Source organism: Littorina saxatilis, linkage group LG14 (assembly GCF_037325665.1).
Source record: "Littorina saxatilis isolate snail1 linkage group LG14, US_GU_Lsax_2.0, whole genome shotgun sequence".
In the NCBI taxonomy this organism is placed as follows: Eukaryota; Metazoa; Mollusca; class Gastropoda; order Littorinimorpha; family Littorinidae; genus Littorina; species Littorina saxatilis.
In genome coordinates, this window is record NC_090258.1 from 6,228,860 (window position 1) to 6,243,773 (window position 14,914).

The 14,914-nt window shown below is 43.2% G+C and overlaps 1 protein-coding gene across 1 annotated transcript; it reads left to right on the forward strand.

The window, feature by feature from the left end:
- The first annotated feature begins 228 nt into the window (after window positions 1-228).
- On the forward strand, window positions 229-14,411 carry LOC138946998 (homeobox protein invected-like). The gene is made up of 3 exons (XM_070318421.1): window positions 229-667; window positions 4,091-5,956; window positions 13,627-14,411. The coding sequence occupies exons 2-3, from the start codon at window positions 4,369-4,371 to the stop codon at window positions 13,980-13,982; spliced, it is 1,944 nt and encodes a 647-aa protein (XP_070174522.1). The 5' UTR covers window positions 229-667; window positions 4,091-4,368; the 3' UTR covers window positions 13,983-14,411.
- Window positions 14,412-14,914: the final 503 nt, after the last annotated feature.

The window sequence follows — 14,914 nt, forward strand, 5'->3', positions numbered from 1 at the left end:
GCTTAACTTTCTCCCTTCACCCTCTAAGCCACGCCTACTCATTTGCAAGTTGGTGGACTCCTCCATTCTCATTGGTCGTCCTTCTCCCCGCCTTCAGTCGGAACAGTAGCAACTTAGGCTCCGCCCACCTCTGCGACGGGCGTGAAATTGACAAGATAGCGAAGCTCGGCTTGCCTTGAGACGGAGCGACCTTTGCGTGCGCGCGTGCGTGTTGGCAGAATTTTTCGATTCGCTCTTCAAAGCGTCAAGTGATTTGTACCGTTTCAGATTAGAAGAGGCTACAGAGTAAACACACGAGAGAGGCAGAGAGAGAGAGAGAGAGAGAGAGAGAGAGAGTCACTGTGTGCGTTTTCGCTTGCTTGATGTGAGTTCACAAAGCTTGTTGATTCTAATGACTTTGATTTTGTTTGGAAACTTGTTAGTGACTGGAATTTTCTTCCTGTGTTGCTGTTTGATTTGCGGTTGACTGAATTGATCTACAGTGTAGACCACTGGGTTGATCAAGTGAAGACCACTGGGTTGGTCTAGTGGAGATTCAGCAAAGTTGCTTTCTTCACATCATCGAGATTGTTCTAATTGTGACTGGGACCTGAACTTACAAGACTTCCATGTAAGCTGAGGATGATACCGTCTTACATGTGTGGATTGTTACACGGCTATAGATGAGGTGAGTACTTTATTCACTGTTGTTTGTTTGTTTGTTCGTTTGTTTTCGTTGTTTCATCTTTGCCTCGCCGGCATCTTTCAAACGAGTTTCATCGACGACTTGAAGTCAAGTTGATTAGTTGTATCATAAGTGTGTGTCTGTCTATACTTATACTGACTGGGTCGACGTACTGTATAAATGTAACGTTTTGTTTTGTCAATGATTCAACGTTCCAATAATCTACCATTCTTGTTTGTTTGTTTGTTTGTTTGTTTGTTTGTTTGTTTGAAGAAGCTGCATTCGAAGCTATAAATGATTTACCTTCATTATTATTTGTCTGTTGTGTATCTTGCTCATCCACTTTTTTAAGATCAATTGATCGAGTTTCTGGTGAATGATTCGCTTTGTCCGGCAAAAGCAAACGTTCTTATCTATCTTAAACTAAGAAATGATTCTATTCTTCTTGTTTGTTTGTTTGTTTGTTTGTTTGTTTTGGAGGGTAGAGGACTAACGCTTGACTAAATCTGATCAACTGTTTGTTTTGTTTGTGTATCTGTTTTACTTTCATGCCTTCTCTATATATACCTTAATCTCTTCACGTCATTCTCTGTAAGTCTCTTCTCTCTCACTCTCTCTCTCTCTCTCTCTCTCTCTCTCTCTCTCTCTCTCCCTCTTTCTCTCTCTCTCTCTCTCTCTCTCTCTCTCTCTCTCTCTCTCTCTCTCTCTCTCTCTCTCTCTCTCTCTCTCTCTCTCTCTCTCTCTCTCTTTCTTCCCCCTTGTCCGTTACAAAATCGATTCAGACAAAAATCTAGAACACATGCAGTCAGACTGGACCGCCAGGTTGTTGTTATTGTTGTTGTTGTTGTTGTTGTTGTTGTTGTTTGATATTCTATATATAGCAGAAGAGCTGACGTTGTCAAGCCGTCTGCTATATAGATCGTTCAACGCGAAGTGAACATATGGTGTTTTCGACATAATATGACACATTTGTAAAGGGTTGCTCTTGCTTGTAGAGCCCAGTCCAACGTCAGTTTTGTAAACTTTTGATTAGTGTGCTTTGGAGCATCTTTTCATCGTCTTTTATTGTTTTTTGACAAAAAGTTTCGATTGTGATGTTTTGATTTTTTTTAATGTTAATCTATTTCTGTGTGTGTGTGTGTGTGTGTGTGTGTGTGTGTGTGTGTGTGTGTGTGTGTGTGTGTGTGTGTGTGTGTGTGTGATTAGAGAGATTGAAGTGACAGACCATAACTCTTGTATTAATTGATTTCGCGATTCTTCCGCATTCCATGCATCCGTGCGTTCGTGTTTAGGCGCAATGTGTAAGCCGCCATGCATTTCCGCGCGGCTTATAAACTTTACACATGTAGATGCTAAAATATGGAACGAAATGTCTATATCAATGGACCGAACCATCCGTCAAAGAAATACAGATTTTTATTTTTAAAGTCAGGAGAGAAACAAGAATTTGAAAAGAAAATTGAATTTGTTCGTTAAAAGATTTTTTTTAAATGATGCGTGAGCCCCAGAATAGTGACTGGTTATTTGCTAAGATACACAACAAAAGAATAATACTGCTCTGAACATACAAACAAATACAAATCAACAATTACTTTCTGATTGTCGTTTTGTGACCTAAATAACTAGGAAATGAAAAGACAAAAACTACTGTTCTCACGTTTTAACGAAGGCGACGATTTTTTGAAGTCACACTGTTAAAAAAACCTGTGACTTTGTCCTCTTCGGTAATATATAAGTACAGTATTTTTGGTCTTTTTATTTCTCGCTCTCACGTGCCGTCACCATTGTTCTACCGCATAAGCAGGAAAGTAGTAAAAGAAATGCTAAATCATGCGTAACAACTGAGTTGAAGATTTTAAGTAGCCGATGACAAATAAACCTTTTTGTGCCGAGCGAGCACAGCTGAAAGAAGGATCGTTGTGACGTAATTGTAAAATGTACATTGTAAATTGATTCGTTAAAATTACTAGAAAAGAACTTAAAAAAAGCCAATTGAACAAAGAAATAAACAGCCAGGTTGTAGATTTTGGTACAACTGGAATGATGCGCGATAGATCCTGGAGCTGACGGGTGTAATAAGAATACAAATCAATTCACTCCCAATCCGGAATACAGGCAATAACAACATGTCCGTTATCTTGGTGATAGGGGTATCATCATTATCAGTAGTTGTGTGCATATACGCGGGAAGGAAGGTATCCTTCAAAGAACGGAACCAGACACCAGCAAGTGCCTGTAAACCTATATCTATGACCCCCCCCCCCTTTCCCCCCCCTTCCCCCCCCCCCAAAAAAAAAAAAGAAGAAAAAAAAGAAAAAAAGAGTTGGATTTGGGTAACCCGATCGACACTATTTTTGTGTGTGAATATTACTGACCGTACATTTTCCCCTACTCTGAAAAGAAGAAAAGTTCACAGACTGTTGGTGCTCCATACCCACACAAAATAAAGCATGTACGAGTTCTCGAACAATCAAACTTCAGATGTTCACTGAGCTTAATGCAATAGAGGGAGAGCCGGGGAGAGAAACACACAAAAAACTATCTATATATACTGATCCTACTTTTTATTTATGTCATCCCTATCCAAGTTTTGTTTGTTCGTTCTTGTTGTCTTTGTGCCTATCAGTAATCAGAGTCAACACCGACTGTAGTAGTTGACGGGCCGATGTATAAGGCATGATAATTACAGTAATGATTCATGCTATTATTACAGAAAATAATATATATATAGCCTATCATATTACACTGTTAAGACTGTTGCATTGTTGACTTCATTATAATTACGGGTTGTATTTTTGCTCTGAGTGTCATTTTTTTAGGCTTATACCTATTACATAATATGAAGGTTGATAATGCCGTTGGTGTCTATGACAATGACGCTGATGATAATAAGCGTTACTTGCTTCATGGAGCAGCCGGGCGTTTTGATTTTTGGGATATCTCCCAGTGGACGGATGCTCTTTATCTCATGGGAAAACCCTAAGAGATTTGTAATGGTGTACACGATGGTTTGCATAGGAATGGTGATATCATTCAAGTGAACGAACGATATAATCAAAATAAAAGTAAGAAACAAACATTTCAGAGAAGATGAGAAATAGAAAGGAAGCTATACAGCGGCGCTGTCCATGTAGGGTGGCATAGACGGGCGACATTTGAATACAAGTCGATACATTCCAAATACAGAACACACACATATATATATATATATATATATATACATTATCTTGGGAATTTCCGGAAATGAATCATTTTAAATTCACTCCAAAATGAATACTATAAACACACTTGTTGAACTGTAACGGATTGAACCACTAATTCTCATAAGAATTATGTCCTCAGTGTATATGCATGTTATGAATTTTTTTCACAATTTGCCTGTATAAAACATTTTAAAGTAAAAACAACTTGAAATATGTGTTGCAGCAGCCTGGATCACACAAGATGACCACAGCCCACCACTGAGTGCGGTCACTGACTGAGAGGATGAACTGACCATGACGAGCTGAGACAGCTGCTTGACCCGTCGCTACATAATTGTCTTCTAGTCGACACACACTTCTATTAGCATCTCATACTATCATCTTCTGTCGTGAGACGAAGACATTAAAATAACATTATTGGAAAATAGCAAGTTATATATACTCCCTCCAAAAAAGGAGAAGAAAGAAGAGAGATAAACTGAATTATTTACACACGTTGTCATGCTGGGAACAAGAGCAGACAACTCAGGGGACGTAGAGATGGCGGACACGGCGTTTATCTCCCCTTCGTCCTCCCCGGGTCAACCGGCAGGAGTTGTCCTCCCCCTCCCTTCATCCCCCTCCACTCACCCCTCTCCTCCTCCCACCCCCTCCTGCTCACCTCGACAAGATAATTCTCCCTTGAACAAGTTTGAATTATCACTGCACCGCGGCCTCTGTCACAGCAGCAACAGTCAACGCAGGTGCAGCGAGAATTATCACTCCTTCAGTCCATCTGGAGACAGGTTCAAGGTCGTTGACAGAGACAGCGATGACGGCAGCGAGAGCGGCGAACCCATTGACGTCACAAACTGCGATGACGTCAGCGAGGGCGAGGAAGTGATAGACGTCATAGGTGATGACGTGAATATGGTCCCTGTGAGGTCAAAAAGCGATAATGGTAAAGACGTCACAAGTCCTGGTTGTGATGATGCCAGTAAGTCTGTGAATGACAATTCCAAAATGGATACAAAAGACGGTGAGATTAACAAAGAGAAAAGTAAAGAGGCTGAAAAAGTGAAAGACGAAAAGAGCGACGACAGTCGGCGCCAGGAATCACCGTCATTAGTGACAAACTTCAGCATCTCCGCCATCTTGAAGCCAGAGTTTGGCGCCGCCAGAAAGCTTCACTTGGACAGTTATCATCCTTCCCACCCACACAGTCCCCCGCCACCTCGTCTCCATCACCGCCACAACAACTCCACCAGCACCATCGTCAACAACAACAACAACAACAACAACAACGCTAACATCATCAACAGCTTAGACGACTTCCACGCTCGCTTTCTCAACCAGCACCATCATAACAGCAACAACAATCATCAAAAACTACAAAATCATCATCACCGCCACCACCACAACCACCAACATCAACAACATCTTCACGCCTATCAGCTGCTGCACCAACGCCTGTCCCCGTCGTCCCCTGTGCCCGTGGATCTGAGCACCAGAGGCAGAAACATCCCTCACCCAGCTGCGGCCACAGACTCGCCCAACAGACACGGACACACAGATGTTGCCAGCAGAGACAATACCCTTCCCGGCAACAACCGACTAAATATTACCAGCAGAGACAATACTCTTCCAGGCAACAACCGACTGAATATTACCAGCAGAGACAATACCCTTCCCGGCAACAACCGACTGAATGTTGCCAGCAGAGACAATACCCTTCCCGGCAACAACCGACTGAATGTTGCCAGCAGAGACAATACTCTTCCAGGCAACAACCGACTGAATATTACCAGCAGAGCCAATATCCTTCCCGGCAACAACCGACTAAATATTACCAGCCGAGATACTACTCTTCTCGGCAACAGCCGAGGCAACATTGCCGGCAACAAGACAGCAAGAAGCACAGAGAGCCACACAGTGAAACAGTCAGGCAGTGATGCACAAAGCCAGGGACGTGAAAAGAAGGCAACATCAGTTGCTGGCAACGGCAACAGCAGTGGCGGGAAGGGGGAGACGAAGGGAGCGAGTGACGACAAAAAACACCTGTGGCCTGCGTGGGTCTTCTGCACGCGTTACTCCGACAGGCCTTCCTCGGGTAAGTTCATGTACATATACTCGTGCTAAAAAGTTAAGCAACCCCAGCGAAAGCCTCAGGCCTTGGAAACACTAATACATGCATGCAAAAATATGAAGCTCGGGTGTCCGTTCGGCCAACAGCCAATAAAGTAACCATTTCAGCACTGACCCAAGACGACCCAACCCGGTCCCTTGCCCATTTCAGGTCTCCTCTAGCAGCCGGCAGCCAGCTGTCTACATCCCCCCCCCCCCCCCCTGCATTTTTATTTTTTATTTTCATACAAAGCCGGGTTTTCCCGTGTAACATGCCCCTAATGGCTTTGCCGTGAGGGCGTAAAACTTACATTTTCTCTTCGTTAAGCAACCCTGATATAAAATCTGAAATTCAATATTTGAAAACAAAAATCATCAGATTTGATTGAACTGCTAGAACATATCTATTTGTGTTTAACGTAACCAGGCATTGTCCCATGTTACTTACCAAACTTTATTTTGTTAGGTTAGGATCCTGCAACAAAGTGCTTAATTGTACTTTTATTTAAAAAGGGTACACAAATGAGGCCATTCAGGTTTAAGACATGTTTATTTTGAAATAAAGGGGCACAAAACCCAAATGGCTAGGCGCAACTAATCAGTGTTTGGCATACATGAGTATCACCATCAGTATCCAACGCCAATGAGGCCATTCATTTCATTGTTCGGTCATCCACGCAGTTAAGTTTGTTGGACGCGTAAAAAATACTTGTGTCAACAAAAGAAGTATGCCGAAAAACGCACGACCCGAGATAAAAAGATAAATAAAAAAAGGCCGGTTGAAAGCGCTGTTAATGTAGACAAGACGTTTTATTAAAAAATGGAAAACAAACGAAAGACCAGAAAAAAAAGAAAAAAAAGGAGAAAAAAAACAAGGCACGCACACACATGTATATGCATGCATGTACCTTAACATACATTTTTATTTTTTTTAAATATAGTAAGAATACAAACGTCCATGCAGTATTTGTCACAATTGTTCCTTCTTTTTTGTAAGACCCCAAACACAGGTGTGTGAGATGGTGAGGCATTTTACATGGCTCAAAAATAAGCCAACAAAACTGTGCTACTGACGGCAACAAAACTGTGCTACTGATGGCAACAAAACGGTGCTACTGACGACAACAAAACGGTACTACTGACGGCAACAAAACGGTGCTACTGACGGCAACAAAACTGTGCTACTGACGGCAACAAAACTGTGCTACTGACAGCAACAAAACTGTGCTACTGACGGCAACAAATTCTGTTTGTTTGTAGTTAGCAGTCTGTGTATATTACTTTCCTTTGTTCGTTGTGTTGTCTGTTCGTTCATTCTTTGTCAGAAGGTAAGATTCATTTGTCTCAACCACTTATAAGCGTTAAGCTGCTTGATAACAATAACAATTCGCAAACAATATAATAATAACACGAGCATTTATAACGCGCACATATCTCACCATAAGGCGATTCAAGGCGCACTCATACACATTCTTTCGCATTAACAACTCAAGCACACTCTTATACACTTACGCATAAATTACATGAAGATGACAAGGCAACAACACAAACAGAGACACGGCACTCAAAAGTAAGCATGAAAAAAACCACGAAAATTTCAAATAATTCTTGAAGGAAGCAAGAACATGAAAACAAGACAAAACAAGTCGCGTAAGGCGAAATTACTACATTTAGTCAAGCTGTGGAACTCACAGAATGAAACTGAACGTAGTCCGCCGCGAGTGCAAAACGCAGTGAAAGTGACGAGCCTGTTTGGCGCGGCAGCGGTTGCGCTGTGCTTCATAGCACGCTTTACTGTACCTCTCTTCGTTTTAACTTTCTGAGCGTGTTTTTAATCCAAACATATCATATCTATATGTTTTTGGAATCAGGAACCGACAAGGAATAAGATGAAATAGTTTTTAAATCGATTTCGGAAATTTAATTTTGATCATAATTTTTATATTTTTAATTTTCAGAGATTGTTTTTAATCCAAATATAACATATGTATATGTTTTTGGAATCAGAAAATGACGAAGAATAAGATGAAATTGTTTTTAGATCGTCTAATAAAGAAATAATTTTAATTACAAGTTTCCGATTTTTAATGACCAAACTCACTCATTAGTTTGAAGGGAGACAATGATTTCAAACAATGCAGAATTCGATCTTCAATATATATATATATGTAACATTTGACTTCTACATTTAAATGTTATCATTGAGAACACAATTATTTGTTTGTGTGATATTTACTCAGTTATGTTTATATTTCTACAAGATTTGCGCCGATGCAAGATTTTACTCAGAACCATTATTTTTTGGTCAAAACAATAGCAGAAAAGCCGACATTTCCAAACATTAAAAAGAAATTCCAGACTATTTTTTTTTTTTTAAAGAAATGTTTCCCGTCTTGGTTTTGATTGTTTAAATATTCAGGTGCTTGTACAACACACGACATTTTGTCCTGGTGAACTTCTTAGCACAAGATTAAAGGAATAAGTCTGAATTCTGGAATTTGTAATTATAATGTACGAATAGCAACAGCGAGTAAATATTGAATATCAACATTGAATAAGCAACACTCTTCTAAAAATGCTATGTTTTTTTCTGGCTGCAATATTTGTCTTTGGTCTCTCGGACACACAGTTTATTCAATTCATTCCGCCCTTTTACATTGTACCACGATCACTGCCGTGATAAATTTGCCATTTTACTGGGATCGCATCCGCGATGAATTTCTCATTCCACCCGTAAACTCAGCAACCACATCAATATTCCCTTTGCGGAATTGGACCGCGCACCACCCTACACCGCCCCGTGGCGTAAACGCCCGAACTGTCGCGAGGGGGCGATCGCCCTTGATTGATTTGACCAATGACGCGTGCTTGACCCCTTGGTCATTTCTGCTGACCTCTGACCGGACGGCGGCAGTGTCTTGATGACCTGTGTGGTAAATGACCGCTAATTGCAGACCGGGAGCGATGGGGTGCCGAACACTCGCCGGACAGTGCCGAAGACAAATTAGATCGGTTCCGCCCCTTGCACTCAGTGTGCGTTCGTGGAATTTCGATCTGACTCGGGTGTTTTCGGTGTGGATAGATTGTCTCGGTTGTCCTATACGTCACGGGCGCTCATCGTGTCCAATCTGGGAATGAATTTCTTTGATTAGCGAAGCGGGTGTTCTTGAAGTTCAAGGAATTAAAGTGTTTGGTGTTTGATGCAGGGAAGAGTGGAATTTCTAGCGGGACTTGTGCTCGTTAAAAGGGTGTTCATTTTTCTGGTTCAGTGAAGTGTTGTTGAAGATCAAAGTAATGAACAGTGTCGGACATGTTGTAGGAGAGACCGCGAAATTCCAGACACGCTCTCTCTCTCTCTCTCTCTCTCTCTCTCTCTCTCTCTCTCTCTCTCTCTCTCTCTCTCTCTCTCTCTCTCTCCCTCTCTCTCTCTCTCTCTCTCTCTCTCTATCTCTCGCTCTCTCTCGCTCTATCTCGCTCTTGCTCTCTCTCTCTCGCTCTCTCTCTCTCTCTCACGCTCTCTCTCTCTCTCGCTCTCTCTCTCGCTCTCGCTCTCTCTCGCGCTCTCTCTCTCTCTCTCTCTCTCTCTTTGTGCCCCCCCATTTCTCTCTCTCTCTCTCTCTCTTTGTACCTCCCCCTTTCTTTCTCCCTCTCTCTCTCTCTGTGCATCCCCCCCTCTCTCTCTCTCTCTCTCTCTGATTCTGTCTCTCTGTCTCTGTCTCGGTCTGTCTCTGTCTGTCTGTCTGTCTGTCTCTCTCTCTCTCTCTCTCTCTCTCTCTCTCTCTCTCTATCTCCCCCACCCCCATACCTTCCCCCCCAAATGCGCGACTCTGCCAATTCCAACCGATACCACCATAGTACCATCATATCACAAAATCATCTCATGTGGCAGATAGCGGCACACAGCGCTATCGGGGATCCCGGGACTCAATTAGGACTCTAATCATCGCTGACGTCACGCACAATAGGAGAGGGACATAAATTAGCAAGACGCGAGTCGCCGTCAACGTATCGCAGTGTATCGATACACTGTGCTAATCTCCGTCACAGGGGTGTCAAACCACGGTGCAGTCACAACCATGGTGACAGGTGCTGACTTCTCTGTGAAACGCAACACCCTCGCTGTGGGTTGTATGTTTTGGTCTTGGGGACTCCGATACATATGAGCTCGTTCTTCCGTACCCCTTCTGGTGATTTACTTGACTAGTTTTAATTTTTCAAATATCAAAAAAAAAAGAAGTCTAAATCTGTAGTAAAAGAGTCCAGCAGTTCGAATATCCTCGAGGAAAATTATCGAAGGACAATAAGCATAATTATGATGAGAACAAATTAAGGACCAGTCAAGAAAATGTACACACTACTTAAAACCTTGCCCCAAATCAATAAGGGTCCAACTATTTTAATTAAAAACTTGCCTTTTAGGGTTCATAAAAGGTCACCGAATGGTGGTCTAGGAATTTTCTGTACAGTTTTCGGTTCCTCAATAAAATAGTGCAGAGGCAACTAAATATATAGTTCGACCATGTTATTTCTGTTTGGCTTGCGTGTGAAACACGGGGCCTTAACTTTTTTTGAAGAGTATATAACAAGTACTAAATACCAAATACCTGTGCTTACTCAAATAAAAGGCGCAGCTAAAAACATTGTAACTACAACTCTGCTGATCTTTTTCTAGACATTGATACAGCCGTCAGTGGCGTCAGCCCAAACAGAATTTCTCACACAGAAGAGGAATTTAGCCAGGGGAGACAACAGAGGTGGCCGCTTGTCAAACATGTATGCGTCAGATGAGTGTACATGTGTTGCACCACACTTTGAAGTAATCCCACACTTTGAAGTAAATTACTTCAAAGTGTGGGGATGTGCCCCACACTTTGAAGTAAACCCATTTTTTACTTCAAAGTGTGGGGGGATCTTCCCACACTTTGAAGTAAACTCAGTTTTTACTTCAAAGTGTGGGGGGATCTTCCCACACTTTGAAGTAACTTACTTCAAAGCGTGGGACTTTTGCATCGCCTGTTTGAGCCTGATGATTTTGTCCAAAAAAATGGCAAAGTCTTTTGGATGAGTGAACAGAAAAAGTGAGCTAGCCAAGAAACACAGTGATGTTTATTATCAACCCAAAGCAATGACCTATTGTTGAGTGTGACGAAAACACGTGGTGACGATTTTAGAACATGTGGGGTCACGCGGAGACTATCTGAGAACACTCGGGCTCATTCGGCACGATTTTACAAGCATGGGCTCCCTGGAACATGTCCCCACTACGACAACTCCCCCACCAAATGTCCCCACTGTCGCAATTTCCCGCCAAATGTCTGCATCTGCGATAATTCTTCTTCAAAAATATACCAACTGCGATAATTCCCCGCCGAATATCCCAACTGCGACAATTCGCCGCGAAATGTTGCCACTCGCCCTAGAAAATGTCCCCACCACGACAGTTCCCCGCCAAATGCCCCCACTACGACAACTACCCGCCAAATCTCCCCCACTGCGACAATTCCCCACCAAGTGCCTCCCACTGCGACATTTTCCCGCCAAATGTTCCCACTACGACAATTCTCCGCCAAATGGCCTCCACTGCGACAATTCCCCGCCCAACGTCCCCACTACGACAATTCGTCTTCAAATGTTCCCAGTACGACAATTCCCCGCAAAATATCCCCACTGCAACAACTCCCCACCATGTGTCCTCCGCTGCGACAAGTACTCGTCAAATGTCCCCACTACGACAGTTCGTCGCCAAACGGCCCCACTACGACAATTAGTCGCCAAATGGCCCCACTACGACAATTCCCCGCCAAATGTCTCCCCCTTCGACAATTACTCGCCAAAAATCCCCACTGCGACAATTCCCCACGAAGTGTCCCCCACTGCGACAATTCCCCGCCAAATGTCCCCACTGCGACAATCCTCCCTGGAAATGTCCCAACTGCGACAATCCTCCCCCCCCCCCCAACGGCCCCACAACAACATTTCGTCGCCAAATGTACACAACTGCGGTAATTCCCCGCCAAATGCCTCCCACTACGACAATTCCCCTCCAAACGGCCCTACTACGACAATTCGTCGCCAATTGTCCGCAACTGCAGTAATTCCCCGCCAAATGTTCAACACTACGACAATTCCCCGCCAAATGTCCCCACTGCGACAATTCTCCTTTGAAATGCCCTTAAAACGACAATTCCCCCGCACAATGACCTCCACTGCGAAAATTCCCCCCCAAACGGCCCCACTACGACAGTTTGTCGCCAAATGTTTGCAACTGCGGTAATTCCCCGCCAAATGTCCCAACTAAGCCAATTCCCCGCCAAATGCCTCCCACTGCGACAATTCCCCGCCAAACGTCTCCATTACGACAATTCGTCGCAAAATGTCCACAACTGCAGTAATTACCCGCCAAATGTCCCCACTACGACAATTCCCCGCCAAATGCCTCCCACTACGACAATTCGTCGCCAATTGTCCGCAACTGCAGTAATTCCCCGCCAAATGTTCAACACTACAATTCCCCGCCAAATGTCCCCACTGCGATAATGTCCCCACTGCGAAATGTCGTAGTGGGGACATTTTGGTGGGAATTATCGTAGCTGGGACATCTGGCGGGGAGTTGTCGCAGTTGGAATATTTGGCGGGAAATTATCGCAGTTGCGGACATTTGGCGGGAAATTGTGACAGTGGGGACATTTTGTGGAGAAATGTCGTAGGGGGGGGCTTTTTACAGTGAGCCCATGCTTGTAAAATCGTGCCGAATTAGCCCAATTGTTCCCAGATAGTCTCCGCATGACCCAACATGTTTTAAAATCGTCACCACGAGTTTTCGTCACACTCAACAGTGGGACATTGCTTAAAGCCTGATAACAAACATCACTATGTTTCTTTGCTCGCTCACTCTTTCTGTTCACTCATCCAAAAGACTTTGCCATTTTTTTTGGACAAAATCATCAGGCTCAAACAGGCGATGCAAAAGTCCCACGCTTTGAAGTAAGTTACTTCAAAGTGTGGGAAGATCCCCCCACACTTTGAAGTAAAAACTGAGTTTACTTCAAAGTGTGGGAAGATCCCCCCACACTTTGAAGTAAAAAATGGGTTTACTTCAAAGTGTGGGGCACATCCCCACACTTTGAAGTAATTTACTTCAAAGTGTGGGATTACTTCAAAGTGTGGTGCAACATACATGTAGCATAATTATGATCATTGAACTTATCACACATCTGTCGTATCTTTGGGTTTGTTCACTTAAAGGGGTATAATGATAATTTTGCTTCTTCTGTTAATCTGATTCAACAATGACTCCTATTTTGTTTCTCGAAATTCATATTTGTTGAGTTTTCAGAGAGGTTTTATTTATGCTAACCAACCTACAATTACTTCTGCAATAAGTTTCTTTATTCCAAAACAGTCACAACCAAATCATATTTTGCTTACATTTATTACTCATAAAACAACCTCTATAATTCAAAACTTATTCTATTGATAACGCTTACAACTCTTGAATCGTAGTTTCAATCTCATTCACGTCCTCCACCACCAATACTACCCCCACCCCCCTCCTCCTCCTCCTCCTCCTACTAACACAACTACTACATAATACCACAAGAAATGTACACACCGACTCTGAGAAGCATTACAATATTTTCCCTCTTCTGTTTCCAGGCCCGAGATCACGCAAGATGAAACGCAAGGAGCGGACAACTCCCACACCGGAAGAGAAGCGCCCTCGCACGGCATTCACCAGCGAACAGTTGTCTCGTCTCAAACGAGAGTTCGACGACTGCCGATACCTGACCGAGACACGACGACGTCACCTGGCCGCGGAGCTTGGGCTGACCGAGTCTCAGATCAAGATCTGGTTCCAGAACAAGCGAGCCAAGATCAAGAAAGCCAGCGGCGTCAAGAACGACCTTGCCCTGCAACTGATGGCGCAGGGGCTCTACAACCACGCCACTGTTCCCGTAGATGACGACGACAGCTGTGACATCATGCAGAGTGATGACGTCATGGTGTGTTAGGGGGGGTGGCAAATCTTGTGAATTTGTTATTCATGCACTTTGAAATAAGAGACAGTAGAAAATTCCTTGCAGACCTGTTGGAAGTGAAGGTTGTAAATGAACTACAATATGATTGACATGAATTAACCATTTGGAAAAGAGCCACTTGGGATTTCCTTGTTCTTCAAAAGAAATCTCAGCGATGACTGATGTCAAAATAAAGAAGAAGGTGCATTTTGAAACAGAAACATTATCATATAAATCTTTTTCCTGGTAAATTATCACTGACGTTGAAAAAAATGAAGGCGCTATATTGTTGAACTGAACTTGTGCGAGAGCTTGGATTTCATTGTGAACTCACACTTCAAATCATGTCAAGAGTTGTGACTGAAACAAATATTCTTGTGGTCTGATGTCAACAATTGTGCGAATATCTCCCCACCCCACCCCCCCCCCAACACCCATCCCTCTCCTCCCCCCCTCCCCCCTTACCACCATTATTACCAGGATTTGTGAATGACTAGTGGCGTCAAATCGAGAGAAAGTACGTCACAGTGGTTTGAAAAGGACGAAACATGGACAAGAATTGACGTTTGAGCGTCGAAGAAGAAATCCGGCAACAGAGAAAGTGTGAACGTGCTTCCTGCTGTTCCATTGGCTATAACAAAGATGTATAATTATGTATGCACAATGTTGCAATCGGGACGAGCACGTGTGATGGCAGTGGTCAGTCCCTGCTGGAAAATGTCTAGCTGCAGTGGGCGTGTCTATACGAACAGTAGAAACTGCTTTCCGCTTACTTTAATGTGCATCCTTGCGTAACACTGGCAATGACATTGACATGTACGATACCATTTTAACTGATCGTATTAGGTCATAGAATTGGGATCTCTTTCTGTGTCTCCGCCTTTCTCTCTGTCGATCTCTGTCTCTGCCTCTGTCTGTCTCTTTAT

Coding starts and splice junctions, on each gene's coding strand:
- LOC138946998 (XM_070318421.1), top strand. CDS start 4,369: ATGCTGGGAACAAGAGCAGACAACTCAGGGGACGTAGAGATGGCGGAC. Junction 5,957..13,626: donor CTCCGACAGGCCTTCCTCGG/GTAAGTTCATGT, acceptor TTCTGTTTCCAG/GCCCGAGATCACGCAAGATG.